This window comes from Acipenser ruthenus, chromosome 14 (assembly GCF_902713425.1).
Source record: "Acipenser ruthenus chromosome 14, fAciRut3.2 maternal haplotype, whole genome shotgun sequence".
Classification (NCBI taxonomy): Eukaryota; Metazoa; Chordata; class Actinopteri; order Acipenseriformes; family Acipenseridae; genus Acipenser; species Acipenser ruthenus.
Window position 1 is genome coordinate 15,641,759 of NC_081202.1, and position 20,989 is coordinate 15,662,747.

The 20,989-nt window shown below is 38.0% G+C and overlaps 1 protein-coding gene across 2 annotated transcripts in view; it reads left to right on the forward strand.

The window, feature by feature from the left end:
* The window catches only part of LOC117419781 (plexin-A4), a 248,524-nt gene that overhangs the window by 56,680 nt on the left and 170,855 nt on the right, over nucleotides 1-20,989 (forward strand). The window contains exon 4 of one of the 2 annotated variants that reach the window (XM_058985939.1): nucleotides 29-197. The exons of the other annotated variant lie outside the window; for it this stretch is intronic. Within the exon in view, the coding sequence (XP_058841922.1) occupies nucleotides 29-109 (81 nt within the window). The 3' untranslated portion in view covers nucleotides 110-197. Of the gene's footprint in view, nucleotides 1-28; nucleotides 198-20,989 lie in introns of those variants that run through there. 2 annotated transcript variants of the gene reach the window in all.

The following is a 20,989-nucleotide window of genomic DNA, read 5'->3' on the forward strand; positions in this document are numbered from 1 at the left end:
TTCACTATATCTGTTTGTTTGTTTACAGCAAATACACAGAGGGGCGTACTTACAAAGCATTTTCAAAACAGATTCGCTGATAGGATGGGACCAGCAAATCAGATGCTAGATAACACGAGCAGGAGAAGAAGAGCACACCCACAGCTTGTCTGGCAGAAATACTGTAAATAGCAAGGCAGGGCGTTCAGTGCAGTTTTGTTGATAAACTTAAATAATGTTATTAACTATGCATATTCGAAAATGTAATTAGGCTTAGACGTGTTGCAGTATGAGCATCAACAATTTACTCAAAGCCTCCACTAGTGTTTTCTACTATTAGAACAACCTTGACTTGCATAAAGAAGGAAAAGGAGGAGCAGAGTGAAATAGCTCACATCACTTGATTTTTTTATAAGGTGTGGTATCCAAAGCATAATCAACAAGTACAGAGAAACATCATCTGTAATTGACAAGCCCAGGACTGGAAGACCCAAAAAGCTGTCTAACAACAAGTGTTGAATTGACAACAGAACTGGCAGAAGGCACAGGTGTCGTTGTCCATCAAATCAACAGTACGAAGGTCACTTTTGAAATCAGGAATTAAAGGATTTGTTGCAGTAAGAATACCTCTTAAGAAAGGGAAACAAGACTGAGAGGCTAAAATATGCACAAGAACACAGAAATTGGACTATGGAACAATGGTCACAGGTGCTTTGGACTGTTGATTGGATGGACAACGACACCTGTGTCTTCTAATATGTTCAGTATACAGATGCCTTAGGGCACTGTGTGGCATGAGATGAAGTACCTCTAACCCCCATTGGACGTATACAGACACCCCGAAGAGCTTTATGCATTTATAATCCAGGTCAAACAGTGGATTTGAAAATAAAAAAAGCAGAAATCATTTTTAGGGCAAAAAATGATTGTTTTATTTATTCAATATCATTATGCCAGTAAATGAACCAAAAAAGTAGTCCCATTTATAACTTTGAACTACACACAAAGTTAAGCTGAGTAAATTAATTTAATTGAAACATGCAGAAGTACATTTTTATTTATTTATTTTTTTTTAAAAATGTGTTGAATTGCACATTGCCATTCAAAAGATCCACCAAGAGGTGGAGTTGAGATGACGGAATTCATTTTATTCAAAACGCTGTTTGAGCAGAACGGAAATTCAATGCCATCTCAGAATTTAATAATTTAAGGTCTGAGTCGGAGAGAGGTGCATTCTGTGCAGACGTGTCTTTTGTGTTTTTCTGCCGTGTTTACAAACTGCTAAAAAGACATTATAAGTGACGAAGTTGGGGTGTGTGTATCAACAGATTCCCCAGTTTTGTTTTCATTTAGACAGTGGTTTATTCCAGCTTGGAGACGAATGTAGCTTGAAATGTTATATTTTTCTCCATGGGCATTCCTTACATTTCCATAAAAATCCCTTTTGTATTTTTATAAAGATTTTCTGAAGATGTGCATTTTCCACAGTTGAGACAATTTGTTTTTTGTTCCAGCCAGTCCTGAAAGACAGCGATTTTTATTTATTTCTGGTGTTTTTTTTTTATAAAAAACACTATATTGCTATATTTCAGTTCATTTAATTGTTCTTCATCCGATTTTGGCATGTCTACTTAGTACTTTTGGGATTTGTTTGCAGGTAATTGGCCACTCGGTTGTATAGTTACTCTACATTTGTAATTAAACAAGATGGCTACCGGTACTTTAAATTCTGTGAGGCAGCGCAATTATTTCGAATATGCTCGACCAATCACATTGCTTGTTTCATGTTCCATTGCCAGACCTGGATTATAAGTATGTATCTCAGTTTGTGTATGTGTATAAATATTTTGCATGTAAAGTAGTATAGTTGTAATCCATTATTGTGTATGGCTTGGTAATGATCTACTGATCATACTAAAAGCATATCATTGTTTTTGTACTACAATATAACATGGAGTTTCACTCGCCAGGCCTGCGATTTATAAACAACCTACTATGTATACCCTGGAGGTAGTGCCTAGTGGTACAGTCCCCAGTAGAGGTTCTGAACTAGTTTCCACTGCTGCAGTGCAGAGCATCCCCTTTGAAACTGCCTAAACAATAGGAAGCATCCACTGTGAAAGAACAGATGTTTACTATGTCAGAACTGGAGAGAACAGCCAGCTCTGCAGCCTGTTTTAGAGATCTGTCAGGATGTATACTTGTGGATTGATTGGAGTCCAATCATAGGTTTGTTGCATATAGTGGAACACTCAAATGTTATAAGTAGGGGGAGGGAAGAGGTATTAGGGAGTTCAAATATAATGTGTTTTCTATGTATATGCAAGTCTTTCTGTCTGTCTGTCCTTATACTTACAAGCAGCAGAAAACATACTGAAGAATCTCATGCTACCATCAGTGCATTTCTCTGATAATGTCTTTGCTGCATGAATTCATCACCAAGACCAATATACCCATGGGGTATAGATTTCCCTATAGAATACTGTATTGTTTGCCTGCTCTGCAAAACTGAAAAATAAGATGCAAGCCCGTTCTTCCACGTTGTTGTTGTTGTTGTTGTTGTTGTTGTTGTTGTTCTTCTTCTTCTTTTTTCTTTTTTTAATACATTTGATATAATAAGCATTGTATTTTTAGTACTGTATGATGTCTTTTAACTTGCATGTTAAAGTTCTGCTGAAACAACTCCAGTAAGTGTGGCTTGGTACCGAACTATAACACTGGAGGAAAATAAGTGCTTGTTGAAGGTATCGCTTATCGTGTGTAGTGGAACCAGGAGCTCATTCACAGAGACGAGAATTTGATCGCTTTTAGTATCTTGGTAAGTATGGTAGATGCATTCCTGTTTTTCAGTGATACAAAAAAATGCAGTGGAATGCAAGTACATTTACAGCAAGCATACTATATGCTAGATAGGAATGTGAGGAGTAAGACATTGTTACAAAATGTCTGGAACCCTGTGAAGGAAAAAAAAAATATTGGCAGTATGTGGCAAGCGGGCCTAAGCAGTGACGTCGGACCCGGAAGAAACGCACAGCACTGCGAGTGAAAGGAAGGGAAATCCACAGCAGACTGGGGTAGTGAATGTGCTGCCTGTGCTTTTTATTATTGTAAATAATAAATAAATACATGAATAAAATAAAAGGTTTGAACACAAAACACTTAACAAAAGGAAACTGTGCGGTGGCCAAAACAGACGAACACTAAACAAGTATCATGCGAGTCCTCTCGCACAAGTAGCATGTGTTGTTTTTAATATTATTTTCTCCTCTCCACATCCGTTCTCCACTCACAAACACACAACCCCTGAGTGAGTGAAACATTCACCCTTTTGTGCAGCTGTACCGAGATTGGATTGCTAATCATTCAATTGGACTCTGTACATCTGCACGTGAACTAGTTTGTGCACTTCCCGTGCTTCCATACAAATACCCCTTTTACTCTGCATGTGAAGTGATTGTGCCATCCTCGTGTCTAAATCCAAATATACATGTTATAACACTTGTGCTACATAACACCACAGTATATCCATTACACCAAAACATAAACACCAACATCAATAGACCACACAACATATAAACCATAAAATACACACTGGGACGAGGCACACTGCCCCACAGTGATATATGGAATATTCACTACATGTGAACTTTACTTCCAATTGTAGTTTTTAGGAATCATCCAGTAATTACTGGTAAGAGAACTTTGGCTATTGTACAGTGAAATTCCATCCAGTTGTGATCTAGGTATTTCTTGGAGCAACAGAAAGTATCAAACAATCTGAAGATTTCCAGAATCTGTACGTCAAAGTGAGAAAAACCATTACTTCTTTAAAATAATCTTACTCTACCTTAAAGAAGAGGATGATGATTCAGGCTTGTAATCACTTCTGGGTGTTATGTGCAAGATACAAATCAATATCCCTTTCACTTTTGAATGCGTCATTTCAATAGAATATGGATATCCTGGAGCGCTTGTGGAGATTGTTAGGGGGACTGGGGGCTCGATTGTATTGGCCTACAGTATACGAAGGTCCCAATAAAGGACTAGATTGGCAGGTTTTTGTTTTGTTTTAGGAAGAGTATCAGACAGTTCAAGCTTGGAATTTTATAAGCGATGGATTGCCAGGTTCTGGCTTCAGGGGAATTGGGACAATACTTTTTCAAGCTGCAGGCTCTCTTGGAGCCTGTGACAGTCTCAATCAAGGGTTTGCCTCAGACACAAGGGAGAGAGGCATGCGGCAGCAGGAGCTCATTTAAACATGTGCATAGTGATAATTCTGGAGAACCCCTGCCCTGGAGGGACTTTTTATTTTTTTTTAAACTGGTACACGCCAGTGACGTGCGACAAGACACTTATGTGTTCTTTTATAACCCTGAGAGACTCCAGGACTGCAACAAATTGATGTTTTGTTTTTGTGGTGCGAGATGGGTGATCCCTTTTTAAGTCTGCTGGGGGGAAAAGCATACAAATAAACCTGCAATGAAGAGCATTCTTTCCAGAGCAGGTAGATTTGGGGGGGGGGGTGGAAAATCTGTGTCTATTTTTCTGCAATTTGAGATGCATGTTTACCTCACACAGGCACTTCCTCAGTTATTAAAACAAGTCTCCTGGAACTAATTATATTTCCTATGCTCAATAGGGTTCAGTTCCCAATACCTCAAACCATCCAAAGCTGCAATGTCCTTTTTCAGTCTGCAGACAAAAACTGAACACAGAATTTAAAGTATAATAACCTCCCTTGATCCATACTTTACTACACCATGCCTTTTTAATTGACTCCCCACAGTGTTCTGATGCTGACAGTGATAAATCCATCTCAATGAGGTCTCCATACCACTCATTTGAAATCTTACATTTGCTACAGTTACTGACTGATATGGCCTCCAGTGTATCACTGAGTTACTCCTGATGAGGTTGGAGTAAAATTAGGAAAAAGCTATTCAAATTGAAATAGTGTTTGCATTTGATTAGTGCTGTTTTTTACCTGTTACATGAAACCAAAATGTTATCAGTGCCCCTTATAAGGTTAAATATGGTTAATGAGCGGTTTCATTTACTCCATATTTGTATCTGAAATGTATGTTGAAGTTTAACGTTCCTTATAATTTAAAAAATAAAATAAAATGCAACATGCAGTGCTTTAAGGCATACTTGCAAATATCTTGCTTTTTAATTGCTTTGATTGTGCCTGTTCCTATGCAGCTCTGATTCATTACGCAACCAGAATATCCTCCTGAAGAGGCTTGATGTTTTAAATCACAAAAGGACTACAAATAATTGAGTAGTTCTTCCCTAGAAATCCAGTGCTATCACTACGCGTGTTACAAAAGAACCACACTTCATGGGAAACCTGTATTTCATTACTTTATCGTGATGTTTGTAGGATAGGTGTGTGTGTGTGTGTGGTGTTTTTTTTGTTTTTTTTTTAATTATAGCACTAGCTGGTTGCTCTAATTTATGTTTGATTGGAATCACAGGAGACTTGCATAATTAAAAGTTCTCCCCCACAGCCTTTACAAGCATCTCCTATTAGTCGCATGTTTGTTATCCATTTTATTTGCATGCTATTTCAACATTGATAGAAAATGTAATGCAAATTGAAATCCCTCTACTTGTGGTCTTAGGTGCAACCAGCTAGCGCTATAACCTAAAAAAAATGGAGTGAGGTAACCAGTCGAGTACCACAGGGGTCAGTATTAGGTCCTCTGCTATTCCTAATCTACATTAATGATTTAGATTCTGGTATAGTAAACAAACTTGTTAAATTTGCAGACGACACAAAAATAGGTGGAGTGGCAAACACTGTTGCAGCAGCAAAGGTCATTCAAAATGATCTAAACAGCATTCAGAACTGGGCAGACACATGGCAAATGACATTTTAATATAGAGAAAAGTGTTAGGTATTGCACGCAGGCAATACAAATTGGTTAAATTGCATTATAAATACTATATGGGACATACTGAAATTGAAGAAGGAATCTATGAAGCAATCTGATTCAAGCATTCAAAATTCTAAAAGGTATTGACAATGTCAACTCAAGGGACTTTTTCGACCTGACAAAAGAAACAAGGACCAGGGGTCACAAATGGAGATTAGATAAAGGGGCATTCAGAACAGAAATAGGAGACACTTTTTTATACAGAGAATTGTGGGAGTCTGGAACCAACTCCCCAGTAATGTTGTTGAAGCTGTCACCCTGGGATCCTTCAAGAAGCTGGTTGATGAGATTCTGGGATAAATAAGCTACTAACAACCAAACAAGGAAGATGGGCCGAATGGTCTCCTCTTGTTGTAAACTTTCTTATGTTCTAATTAAACTATGTAATTAAGTACAGCAATAGCAACTGTTACCCGATTTATACCCCAAAGAAACATCTACCATTATTTTACCAATTAAACAATATAGGCTACTATGCCAAACCTTAAGAGCTCATACATTTGATAGTTCTCGGGAGTTGCAAAACCAAGCCTTTTGGTTTTAGATTCCACTTAATTCACTTGCGTACTTACAGAATACATTGGTACAGTGATATGAATACAATTAATATTCCACCACTGTCATGCGCACCACTTCAATAATGACTTGCCATATTGGTTAAGCAGCAATAGATTTAGCACCTGCAAAATCCTCTCATTAACTTGCTGAAAAGTATGATTCTGACTGTTTATTTTATTAGCATGGGGTGCTATTTATGGATGGAAACCTTATTTTATTGCATGAAGTACAGGTTTTTCCATCTAAATATGCTAATTATGCAAATGTAGCACTGCAGTATAATCATTCAGTAGATTTGTTTTATGAGTTTTTAATGTATTTGGTTTTAATGATACCAATTTACCAGTCACATCACCAATGAGACCTTCCACTCTGTAGCATGACAGTAACGATTCAACACCCATATTTTTTTTTGTCCCATCTTTTCTTTAAAGAGACAGGGATGCATCCAATTCTACATACAAATAAGCAGGCAATTGTGAAACATACCTGGCAGGAATCACTTTTTATTTTATATTAAACTTCTCCTAATTAGTTAATACATGGCATGGGTGTAAAATTACCAAAAAATGGGAAAAGGGAAGATCAGAGGCAGAGCAAATAATCCTGAAAAAACCATGAAGGAAAGATAAGGTTCCTGGAAGTATTCAGGGAATTTGTTTCCTTGTTTTACTGTGTCTCTGTTGTTTTATGATGATTATACAAAAATACAATAGTGTTTTATGATAAGTTATTTTACAGAAATGACAGATATGATATTTCAGTTAACCTTGTATTCTCTGACTGGTTAAGTCTGTAAAATCAAATTATGTTGCTTCTCTGTGACCAGTAGTTAACTGAAATGTTTTTTCATACAGTTTAAGGGATTTGTGATGCTGTGGGTAAATGTGGCTTTCCATACAACAATAGTATTGGAACACTACAAAAAAAATCTTCTATTTAAAAGCCATAGGTGCTGCTTCAGAGTGAAGGCATACAGTACCTTTCAACAAAAGAAAATATAAATGCTGTACACTTTTGCATTGACTGGCCAAAAAATTAGAGCAACCTAGTACTGAAGCCTACAATGCATAGCTCGTGCCGCATTGTCTAAGGCTTATATAATGTGGGCCAGTGTTTTGTCCCATATCTTGAAGTCATGAACTGCTTGACATTAGGTGTTCCATAGACTTGCATGCTTTGCAGACTAAGGGGTTTTCTAATTTAAGCATCCCCATGAAGGGTGCTTATATGTACTTGTCAATCAGGCCCCCGCTATTTCAACTACAAACATTGCGTATTTTAGATGTCATTCCCCTTACAATCTTAAGGTTCAAACTAAAATTATCTAAACTGTGCCATCAGGCAACTTAGTCGGTGCAAAGAAAGTTACAGATCTATAAATAAAAATGGAAAACACAAATTAACAGTATCTGGTTACTGGCTTGTAACACTGTAGCTACATTTTAGTATAGTAGACTTTGATTGCGAAATAGAAACACAAATATATTTTGAAACGTGTTGCTTACTGAAGAGCATCGCCGTGTATCCTTCAGGAAGTCCAGCTGGACTTACTTTTGTAAATGAGGTTTATTTATTTATTTATTTATTTATTTATTTATTTATTTATTATTATTGGCCTGTGTAAACATATCTTAGTTATATTTGGGGCTTCTGTTTTTTGGTTGTAACCGATAAAGATAAAATACCCCTGATTTTCCAAAAAAAAAAAAAAAAAAAAAATCAGTGGATAGCCAATAAACACCGGAAACCACAGAACAAATTGTGGAAATGGTTAATCCATTCATGTTGACTTCACTCCTTTCCCATTAAAAAATAACAATAAAACCTACTACAAATTGAAAAAATACATTTCCCAGTGCAGCTGGACAATGTTCCTGCCTTGTATCTATCATTGATTTGTTCTGAATACTTTAAACCCACCCCACCTACTGAGTGACAGCACATTCCTACATTTCTATTGGAGACTCCGCTTGCAACATTTAAAACGAGATTACAATGAATGGTGGGTTGTTATCAGGATATAAAGCTGTATTACAGTTAAGATGCGGAGGATTTAAAACAGAATTGCAAATTGTGGCAAATTGTAAAAAAATGCCTACACACAAAAACCCCAGAAGAATGTGCCCTTGACCATAAGGATTTCATTCTGGAAGACAGCAAAGGAAAGAAGGTACAATTTCAGTGTGCAAGTACTGTTGAGTTACTACTATACATATTTTGATAGAAAAAAAAAAATGCTCAAGAATTTTGGAAAGTAACCAAACACTAATTTCATACAGTATCAAAAACGAAAGCCCTGAAAAAAATGATTTACATAAAACTTGAAAATAGCTAAAGAAAATAAGCACTGAAAAATAAAATGAAAAAACAGAAGCCCTAGTTATATTAGAGGTTTAGTGAATATTGTGCCTTTTTGTTATTTTTACATACAATTACCCATTTATACAGTTGGGTTTCTACTGGAGCAATCTAGGTAAAGTACCTTGCTCAAGTGTACAGCAGCAGTGTCTCCCACGTGAACCCACGACCCTCCGATCAAGAGTCCAGAGCCCTAACCACTACTCCACACTGCTGCCCTAGGCAGGGGTGCGTGTGGTGAACACTGAAGAGCCACATTCAAAACCCGGTGATGGGAAACCTGGAACTACTCGGTTTGCCGGCTTCAAAGTGGTGTGAGAGGATAAGGTTCTATTCCTTTTATAGGATTAAAAGTACTTTGTGTAGACGATATCCCTTGACACCTGTCAAATAAGAGCAAGGATTACCCTCAGTGCCTTTGCTAAATTCTGTAGAAGGATTTTTTATTTTATTTCCCCCCAAATGACACTGCCCTGCTGAAAATTCCAGCAACTGCTGTTGACAGGCAAGAGTTCAGAATTGGAACACATATTTACTGACTTCCTACTGGATACCAGGCAGGTATATAAACAGCAATTAAATTAATTTGGGAGGTAGGAACAATCGACTGGGTGACCAGTTGAAAATGAGCTCTGACCAAGATTGACCGGTGCTGGTCATGGCTTGAATTTTCAACATGGTCTATGCACTTAAATAGCAGTTAGTTGGGTAGAAGCTGCAGACTGAGGGCTGTGTGTTGTAAATGTAGAGCAGATTACACAGAGGGCGAAGGGCTAGTGGCTAAACCCGAAGATTTTAGTTGGTGTAAATAAACAGAATCAAACCCTTCATTTTAATTTAAACCTATATTGCGTAAATGCTTCTTTTGTATTAAAATGCTGTTGTTTCCATGGTAGACATTGAATATGAAAAAAAAATCTTTACAATTGCCATTTAAAAAGTTTATGAACATGAAATGAAATGGGCTTTTAACAATGCAATGTGAAAATTGCCTGACTGAGTGTCATAAATACAGGCCTTATAATGATGTGGGTGTTATAATAAAGGTGATGTTACGAGAATTTAATTAATTTTGGTTCCGATATAGTCTCTCTTGTATAAGAGATATGGTTATGGAGAGCCCTACAAATGAGGATGATGTACAGCAGCTAAAAAAGGATGACATTTATCAACCGTCAGTAGCTTGTGTTAACGCTGCAGGTTATTGACACATGGTTAGGAGATTATTATCTCCGAAAAAATTCATGAGTTACAACATCTCTTAAAGAGATAGGGATCTGCTGCAGTTTAACAAAACTATTTCCTGATCACTGACTTCACTGCATGAAGTCCTCATTATAGAAGTTTAAAGCGGACATTTTTGATAACAATCTAAATAGTCACAGATAACTGGCATACTGTATGCTGTGACAAGGGTGCAGAAGCTTGATGCTTGCAATATATGCAATGTAGATTTATACAGTAACTGCACAATGTTTTCTCCACAAGGATCTCAAAGGGCGCTGTTACTGGGGGGGGGGGGGGGGGCTGTGTTTTAAAATCGAGAACTATAATGTTCTTCTTTTTGTTGTTCAGGCTGTAACTACATAGGTTAAGTACTGTATTTGATCTCCCAGTACTTGATATAAATTAGACAGTTTGCCCTGCTGTAGACCCAGTAACCTTCTTGCTTCACTCCAGTTAATGAATTAGTTATGAATGCATTTTAAACAGGCAATACAAATAACATTTGAAAAGAAGCTGTGTTGTAATTGGGTGAATACCAAGTTCACACTCTGTCAGCAAGATAGTTTAGGTTACATTGTAAATAAAGGACTTGCTAGCAAAAATGTATTTTACTATGATTTATACAGGGACAAACCTGATTTTTAAATACTAGTCTGGTATTGTTTTACACGCATTTAATAGCCTGCGTCTGTACCGCTCTCAAGTAACAGTAAGATACGACTAATTTGTTTGGACAGTGCTGTAAACTGGGACCAAACTCCCTCTGACCATTATCTCTGCTGTTGACCTGGGGAGTACTGTAATTAGAACTGGCGAGAGAAAATAAAGTACCCTTCAATGAGCCTTAGAAGGGTGTTTACCTAAATGTTTCAGGCATATGTGCAATGAAATGTGCAATGAAATCAGTTAATTAGCATTACTGCTTCAAAACATGTCTTGGATGCGGCCATAGAAATGTTTTTTTTTTTTTTTTTTTTTAACTATTTGAATCTTGACATCAAACTTTTAAAATGACAAGAAACATGTCAAACAATTACTGTTTCATATACAATTAAGCAAACAACAAACGATGTCCGTCTGTACATGGAACACAATATTTCTTGTACTGTATGTTCAACCTTCAAGCTGAGACAATTTTTGAGAAACCTCAATATAGTTTCTATTGCCTCACCCTTTGCTTTGACAAATCCATTGCCCCCCCCAATTCAGTTCTTCAAGCCCTACTACCATAAAAGAGAACACCCACTATGATAAAACATGGCAGCAAACAATAAGCATTTTCCCCAAATACAACAGTTAATGTACACAATGCCAATGTCTTGGTTTGCTCAAACCTACACAGTCTCATTACCAGTAACTATGTAGTCTAATTATGTTCTTCCCTGTGGAAGTGAGCCTTTCAATAAAGCTTAAGGTTGTTTCTTCCCAAACGAGATCACCTGACCTTTTGTTTTTTCAACTAGCGGAGCTTTCTTTACACCAAGGAGTAACCTCAACAAATAAACAACTTTGCACAGCTGATCTGAATTATTCAGGTTTTGTAGAGAACCAAATTACGTAGTTGTGTTCAGCAGAATGTAATTGACTTACTGCTGTACCAAACAACAACTCTGAATTGGCTGACATTAATGAGTTTATATTCTAGTACCTGCTGCAACTAGAAAACAAGCTTTGTTTATCATGTTATTAAGAGGAATAAAATTAATTTGTTGTCATTTTACATTTGGTTTGATTAATTGGCCCAGTTCCAGAAGCAGTTTGTTCATCACGAAGGGCCTGGATCCCCCGCAAGACCAATGTTCCAAACAAGTTGGCTCGGTGTTCTGATACCTTTCATCTTTGTCTCTCTGCTCATCAGGGGCATACTGTAAGTGGAGTGTATGGTGGCCAAAGAAATTCAGTTCAGGCTTGTACAGTACATGAACTCTGACATGGGATGTGTATTATTATTTATTTTCTTAGCAGACGCCCTTATCCAGGGCGACTTACAGTCGTAAACAAATAGGTTTAACAGCACAGTCGTGTAACAGCATGCAAAGGAATTGATCACACCAGTTAATCCCATTTTAATCCAGTCTTGCTTAGAAATTGAGCCCTCCCCCCAAGACAGCTCAAACTAGATAATCCTGTCCAGCAACCTAAATAAGACATGACTCAATAGCATTATTTGCTCTTAGTTTCTCTGGCCTACCAGCAACCTGATACCTATGTTCCTGAGCAAGCATGGTTCAGACTAGCCTGCTTGCCCCAAAGTAAAGCTTGATTTTGGTTCATATCCAATGTATGATGATCCATAATTGCCTAATTTGGTTGACTGTATATACCATTCGCTTTCATTTCTGACTTGATACATCATGCCATTCCTTAGAAACTGAAACATTGTTCTCCCAATATTGGCTAATTCAGTTGGTTTGTATTGGATGTGACATTACCTCCTAGGAATTTGTTCATATCATACTGTATTTAATAAAACATCAGGGACGCAGAAGCGAGAAGGAAGTTAATCTCCTTGGTTAAGATTAGGTCTGTATCTGTGAGGGGTACTATCTTAACAGGAGAAATTAAATGCAAAGGATTTGCTCGACAAGCTGAAAGCATGTTTCCTTCTGTGTACCAAAAAATATGCCCTGAAACTTTTGCACACATGTTGTACATGTTGATTTTGGTCTTCAGCTGCCATTTAAGAAACATGACAGCAGCACACTCCTCTTAACAGTAGGCATGCATAATATAGTCCATGAACACCCCAAAACTGATGCTTGTGGTTTGTTTTAGGATGAATTGACTACCCAGTGTTTATTTTATTTGAGGCGATTGGCTGTGTTTCTTTTGTGTTTGCAATTCGAGATTCAATTATTAAAAGTTGGCAGTTTCCATAGAGGAACGAATCATATCTTCTGGTTCAGCGGGGCAGAAGTATCGCAGAGAGCTGTAAAACGTGAGTCTGGATAATGTACAGTGCACCCCCTTGTATACTCAGACCATTGAAACAAGCACCTCTAACAGTGCTTGCCCTTTGAGGCGGCATTGGATTGGAAAGGACATTAGACTTTAGACAGCCCCCATGCAGTGTCTGCTGCTCTGTTGATTTACGACATTATTCATTAACTCTTCCACTTACATGCATTTCCATGTTTTTTTTTTGTTAGCTGCTGCATCTGCAATAAACTTTCTTCCTTATGTGCCAATATCAACAATATTTTAGTATGGATTATATGATCCGATTTACTAATTTAAATATTGCGAAACTGTAAGTTGTAATGGTTAATATTTTGTTCCACCTATCCACTCTGTCTCATTATACTGTAGCTCTCCGACAACACTGTCTAATGGTGACATCTGCCGGGGGAAGCAGGACTAGAGCGACTGTAGGTTCACGTACAGCAGATCCCAGTACACTCGCTGTCAAGTACTTATTTAGCATATTTCCCTGGTCCCCCCCCGCCCCACTGCACACTCCTAAGGGGAAGCCGTCTTCTCAGTACTGAGAAAGGTAGCCCTAGCCAACTTGATGTAACTGTAGAGACTAAGTGTCATAATATAAGTTAATGGTTACTCCTAGGGCCCAGGCTTGTGTACAGTGCACAAAGTGGTAGCACATGGTGTAGTGCTTAATTTTGCTTAGTCATTGTGGTGTCCACCTGATTAAAAAAAAAAAAACAATAATAAAACAGGACCGTTTTCTTCAGGGGAAAAAAAAAATCCCTGTGGAATTAGCCTTGGCTTGGTGTGCAGATACCCTCTGTTTCTCTTCAGGATTTAGCAATACTTTTGTGTCTATCCACTTGGGCGACTGTTGTAACGCTAAAAGGATATACAGTAGTTACCAGAAGCTAGTGCCAGTAGTATAAAGTAGACAATACGGCACTATTGGTCATGTCTGATTCCCCAGCCAACCGCACTGCACTCCAAATGCTGTATTGGTAGCTGTGCCAAAGAATTGGAACAATTACTGCCAATTACAGTACCTTAGCTGCTATTGTTTGAATTAATGCCCTTCTGTATTAATTGGTGGTGTTTACAGTATGGTGTCATATTATTCAGAAATTGCTCTGTTTTGAATGTGACAAGTTTGTAATTGTTGATTTAGGAACACTTTGCTATGCATTAAAGTGACTACAGTACACAAGTGAAACCCTGTGTTCAGGAAACCATGCTGCAATGTCATATCGGGAGAATATGGAAAAGTCTTGTGCAGGAATAAGAATGTAATTCCACACATGATGGGCAGCAATGTTGCTGTCTCTCTCTTTTTGTCATTGTGTTGATAATAAATGCTTTCTTACAGCATCATCAGTCACCTTCCCACGTCTTGTAAATACAGTTTCTTCTCAGGAGGTTGGATGGGAGGGGTCCCCTGCTTGGATTTGCACTGTAGGTGGGGCCCTTGCCCTCTCCTCTTTCTATCAGCTTTCACCTCAAGCTTGAGGTTGGCTAATTAATTTTTGAGGCATATAGACTGTTCAGGCACCAGGCACAGGGGGAACATTGATCTGCTGAAACTGAAAAGCATGCCATGAATAATAATTAAAAAAGGGATTTGAGTATAAAAAAGTGGAATGAATTAAAGGCACATTATCCGTTTTAAATGCCTGAGCTATCTCTTTTGGCTTGTGCTCATTTACTTAATTTACTGTATTTGTATGATGTACATGTAAAGTGATGCTAATACAGTAATTGCAAGATGTCTGACTCCAGACTCTCCTTAATGAGTCATGTTTGGAGTGCAGGGGGGTTTGTTGAGGTCAGACAGATCTTCTCTCGCTGTCCAACCTCAGGAAATCCTGGCCCTGCTCTGGTCTCTTCTCGCTCCACGTTCTCTCAGCCACTCAGCAGCACTCTTGAGTGCTAAAAGCAGCCATGCAGCTTCACGCAGCTGCGGTTGAGAGAGACCATTTGGACAAAATCTTTCCAAGTGGTAAACCTACTTGACATGTTTTAAAACAGTTTTGCAGATATTTTAGCCTTTTTTTTTATTTATTTATTTATTTTTGTTACTGCTTTCATTTTTGTTTAACCAATAAAACTGTCTGATGGGATACTTTCATTTGGACTGATGTAGCCTGTACTGTACATGATGCGAAAATGACACCATGGAATCAGTTGTGGTGTTGTGGTCCCTGACAACAACTTTGTCCAAGTTGTCGGATATCTATGCATAGAATGTCCTTCAATTTGAATGTGGTCACACGCAACATAAGTGTGTCAAGATAACTCCATATATGTTCTTGTGGGATTCTTACCTTGTCACTGAGTATTCATTTTAAGATGCTTACTTTGGCATCAAATACTGAAAATCTATAAATGTTTTACAATGTGACATTCTCAGATAAAAGTATTGTAAATCAGTGACATTTGACAGAGTTGTCTATTAAAGAATATCATTTTCATATTCAATAATATGGAAGCAAAATCCGTACCTTTTTATGCCTTAAAAAGGTTCCTAAGACATCCTGATTCCATTGTTCTCTGTCCCATGTGGATAAGAGATCAATACGCATTTTAAACAGTTTTTTTCATACTGTAATCTGCTGCTGTTTGTGAAACTGTAGCTGGATTTACGTGAAAGTTATTTCATTTTAGTTTTAATGCACTGTTTGTTTTGCTGCTAAAGCTTACTTACCAGCTGATAATGTGCTCAATAATATGGAAGCAAAATCCGTACCTTTTTATGCCTTAAAAAGGTTCCTAAGACATCCTGATTCCATTGTTCTCTGTCCCATGTGGATAAGAGATCAATACGCATTTTAAACAGTTTTTTTCATACTGTAATCTGCTGCTGTTTGTGAAACTGTAGCTGGATTTACGTGAAAGTTATTTCATTTTAGTTTTAATGCACTGTTTGTTTTGCTGCTAAAGCTTACTTACCAGCTGATAATGTGCTAAATGTTTCCAATGACAGAGTCTAATGGCTCAACCTGCCTCGTTCCGCTGTACCCATTTTGTCATACCAAAGAAAGGATAATAAAATGCCAAGGACAGTGTGGTGCAGCACATCATTCAGAATGACCAAATAAAGAGAATTATCCTTTTCTGCAAAGTGCAGTGTTGGTACTACAGGTTGGTCACATGTTCTTTGTATACTGTATGTAGTAATGGGGGATTGATCGAATATCCATGGGTGGCTACTGTTGAGCAGTGCAAGTCAATCAAATCTAGATCTTCCTTTTTCTCTTGCCTCAATTGGAAGAGTTGGCTTGTCTATCACTGGGTAATTTTTAGTCAGCACTGTGCTGTGAGCCTTTGTGTTCTCGTCTGTATAGTTGATATATCAATGTTGTTCTGTGATCCCATTTCAAGTTAATGTTGTAAAACTGCATCTATATGTAAGTAAAGCCACACAACATGGTGTCCACTCATTCCGAGATATACAGACGGCCTGGATGTGTTGTGGAAACCGTTTCCATCAGACAACATTTCCCTTACCTTATACCCCAACACCATTTCCTTAAATTGCATAAACAAGCTGCCTTATTAAAGGAGATTGTCCTGCTTAGCCCTAAAGTAGGAGATGCTTTAAGTCACACTTTGCCTAATTTGAAATTAACTGCCGAGGTTTACTGGTCCCCACTGCTTTTAGGCTAACAACCCCCCCAAAATCTGCTTAATATTATATATAAGTAATGAATGGGACCTGTTCAACTAAGCACTTTCACAAGAATACTTAACTGTTCGCTCACAGGAGCTGATCTCATTGCATATGCATGCACGGTTGTGTTTGCTGCCAATTTTATTTACAATGGCTGCAGGGGAAAAAAGATTAAAAAAAAACTTGTTTTAAAAAAGAAGCAAATAGCACAGAAAAACAGTTAAACCGTCTGAAGGTGCAAAACTGATTTTCTGTAGCTCACGTAGGAATTCTGACACTGTTTTTTCTGTGTGTTTTATATCTGTAACGGCCTATGTATGGTAGGTAGCTAGGTGCTATAGATACATAGATAGGATAGGCTCCTGTAACCTTTGAATTGCTGAATGTGTCCTGATTAGTAATAATGCCATTTCAAATGTGGGTATGTAAGTACTGTGGAGAATTCTGTTTAACTCTTGTTGACATTTAGGAACTGTCTGTGGAGAGACTATTTTGGCATATAATATTTACAGTATGCTAATATTGCTAATTTCCTTTTAGCGTAGGGAGGGAGATTATACATACAGACAGGCCTACTACTGATTTCAAATGAAGGGCAGATTTAGATTGTACTTGGATTCATATATATTGTGCATCCAGCTCTTAGATCCTCTTTCTGTTGGCAACAGTTTTAACATCTACTTGATTTTAGATGCATATACATTAATTTAAGGCAGATCTTTGTTCATTAGTGCAGTCATAACCCTGTACTCTAGACCTACTGAGAAATTGAAATCTTACTACAGCAGTCCTCAAAAAGCTTAATAAACGTATACACTTCAGTTCAAAAGATAATAAAGGAATAATACTTAAACTGGCCTAATGTTAGGAGCAGCAGATACTTTAAAAATTATTAGAGTTGTTTACATATTAATACATAATTAACCATACAGTAACAAAATCTTCTCTTTGTTCCCCCATTGATTTATCAGGGGTGCTCAATCATCTTGGCTGCATGTCTCAGAAGCTTCATTTCAATCTTGAAGATAACTTGAAAAATAAAGATTTTAAAGATATTTCTGGGGTACGAAACAAAATAGATTAATTTTTTTTTTTTTTTTTTTTTTTTTAGGGTGCATTTTATTTTAAATGTTACAGCGGTAGATTGTTGCGGAAAGACATCAGACAGACCAGGGAATGACATAATTATAAAAAGCTTCCCATGCATTTAGTGCTAGATTTTCATTTAAGCAAGTCGCTTAAATGGAAAGTGATTTTTAGCCTCATAATTCATATTTTGTTGAACATTGAATGCTATGTGAAAATCTATGGCAGTCACTCCACTCCTGATTTGTGTGTGTTTTGTTACCGAAGTGTTAGCAGGCATTTCAGAGGACCACCGTTTTTATGTCTTTGTCCTTGCAGTGTTATGTGGAACAGTAGATTACTGAATTAATGCAAGGGTCTTTCACCTATGTGAAGCAGGTCTGAGCAGGTTCAAACCAAAGTGCCTGCAAATCAACGGGCTCTGACAGCTGTGCTAGTCGCCAGTGTTACTAGACTGGCCTCTACTTACCAAGAGTAGAACCTCAATAAAAGCTGCCACTACTTCAGTTTCTGTATTGTTCTCTCTTAATATAACAAGAAGGTGGCTTGCCAGTGGCCAGTACACTCAGGTCACACATGCACAGTAGACAAAGAAATGTATTGTGGAAAACTGTATGAATTTATTCTGTTTGATGGAATGATATACTGTAGCACAATGAAAGACTAGCAAAGGTTTATATCTTATGCATTCAATGTTGCATTTCAGAGACTAAATGTACAGGTATGGCATTATTATAGTATTCATGTCTAGATATTCTCTCTCTCTCTCTCTCTCTCTCTCTCTCTGTGTCTCTCTCTCTCTCTCTGTGTCTCTCTCTCTGTGTCTCTCACTCTCTCTCTCTGTGTCTCTCACTCTCTCCCTCTGTGTGTCTCTCACTCTCTCTCTCTGTGTGTGTCTCTCTCTCTCACTCTCTCTCTCACACTATCTCTCTGTCTCTCTCTGTGTGTCTCTCTCTCTGTGTATCTCTCTCTCTCTCTCTCTCTCTCTCTATCTCTCACTCTCTCTCTCCCCACCCCCCGGATTTCATCATAATCATTAAACCTGTAGAAGGTTAAATCTAAATTAATTTCTGTTACAAGAACAATATGACTCAGTTTAGTTAGATCATATTGTTCCAATAGCAGACATTCTGCTGAATTAACAATACACACGATTTAGTTTTCCAACCCTTCTGTTTTTTGTATTGAAGCTCCATACTTCATTTAACAGCTGCCTAGCATTTTCTATTTAATTTCTAGCTGTGCACAGACTGTCTCAGTGGCCAGCTCACCACAAACACTGCATGCTTTGGATCTACCTTTATTTGATTTGGCTTTTGGATTTTAAAATGTGTCCAGCTGTACTAGCTGTCTACATAGTCCTTCTAATGAGAGGTTCAGTCTCTTAAGATTTCAATAGTATTTGCATGTACAAAATAACTGCAAGTGCTGGCAGAGCTGAAAGGTGTGGGAAGACTAAGCTCAAACTCAACTCCAGAACTCTGGTACAGGTTTGCTGCCTGCCCTCCGGTTAAACAAATCTTTATTTTTGATCAATAAATAATGCCATGTGGCTGAAGTTAACAGCTTGTCATTCTGGAAAGGAGATGGGCACAACCTGCAGTGTAAGGAAGCAGAAGCTTTGTATTAGACATGACTCTGCTGCCAGATAATGTGTGAACAGAGATAGCATATTTCACCCAGTATGCTATTTAAAAAAAAAAAAAAAAAAAAAATGTAATTACTTTTTATGTTACACCTAGAAAAGAGACTTATGGTATAGGTAACTGTTTCTATAGAGAATTCTTTAAAATGAAAAGAAAACATAATAACTTGATGTAGATCTTGAAAAGTACCTGGAGTGGCAGTTAAATAAATCATTGAATTTAACAGCAAAGTGATGAATTGAATTAGGCGGAGGCTTATTGATGGCACATTGGCGTAAAAATATATCACAATGAGTCTTCTGGGAGCCCAAATCCTGTCCTTTTTAAGGTTTCATGGATTTGTGTTCCTGCAAACTATTGTAAACCCAGTCTAAGTACAGTGAAGGTAATCAATGAACATTCAAGTGTATGTCTAATAATAGTAGGGGAGATTGATGTGGTGTTCTAGTAAAATTGCACTGGCAGTTAATTTTGTTGCTGTAAACACACGTCTATAGTGTTCCCTCCTGATTAGTGGGATAATTCAGTATTGCTGCTCAGTGTTCAAATGGTCATCCGCTCAGGGTAAAGGCATTATTGGTTGCAGTAAACTTTAGTGAATAAAATTATAATAAATAACAGATGACTGGAAGTGTTTTACACAACAAAATGTCAGCTTTTCTCCATCCTGTTCTCTTAATGGGTTTACAGTGTATAATACACAACCTGACCACTCCAGATTTGTTAAAAATGTGTTTCTTGTAAACCACCTAGCAAACGATTCAAAGACTTAGCTGTTGTGTCTTGTTTTAAAATCTGTTGGGCAGGCTTGATGAAAAGTACAGAAGGGCACTGAACACTATTGTGTGTCCTACAGTTTTCTATTATTATTATTATTATTATTATTATTATTATTATTATTATTATTATTATTATTGTTATTATTGTTATTGTTATTATTATTTATTTATTAGCAGACATCCTTATCCAGGGCGACTTACAATTGTTATCACATTATTTTTACATACAATTACTCTATTTATACAGTTGGGTTTTTACTGGAGCAATCTAGGTAAAGTACCTTGCTCAAGGGTACAGCAGCCGTGTCCCCCACCTGGGATTGAACCCATGATCCTCCGGTCAAGAGTCCAGAGCCCTAACCACGACTCCACACTGCTGCATTCGTGAAATATATTCCCAGAATATCAGGAGTGTTGATAAATTAAACAGGACAGATAAAGGGGCTCCCGAGTGGTGCATCCAGTTAAGGCGCTCCGCGTGGAGTGCAGGATGCGCCCTGTAGCCTGGAGATCGCAGGTTCGAATCCAGGCTATGTCATTGCCGACCGTGACCAGGGGTTCCCAGGTGGCAGCGCACAATTGGCCGAGCACCGCCCGGGTAGGGAGGGCTTAGGTCGGCAGGGCAATCCACGGTTTACCGCACACCAGCGACCCCTCTCACTGATAGGGCACCTGCGGGTCTGCAGTGGAGCCATTCAGATCTGTGGTGTTCTCCGGCACTATAGGTCTGGTGGCTTCACTGTGGATCCGCAGTGTGAAAAATGATGGCTTGGCAGGAACACGTTTCGGAGGACGGGTGTTTCAGCCTCCGTTTCCAGAGTAGCC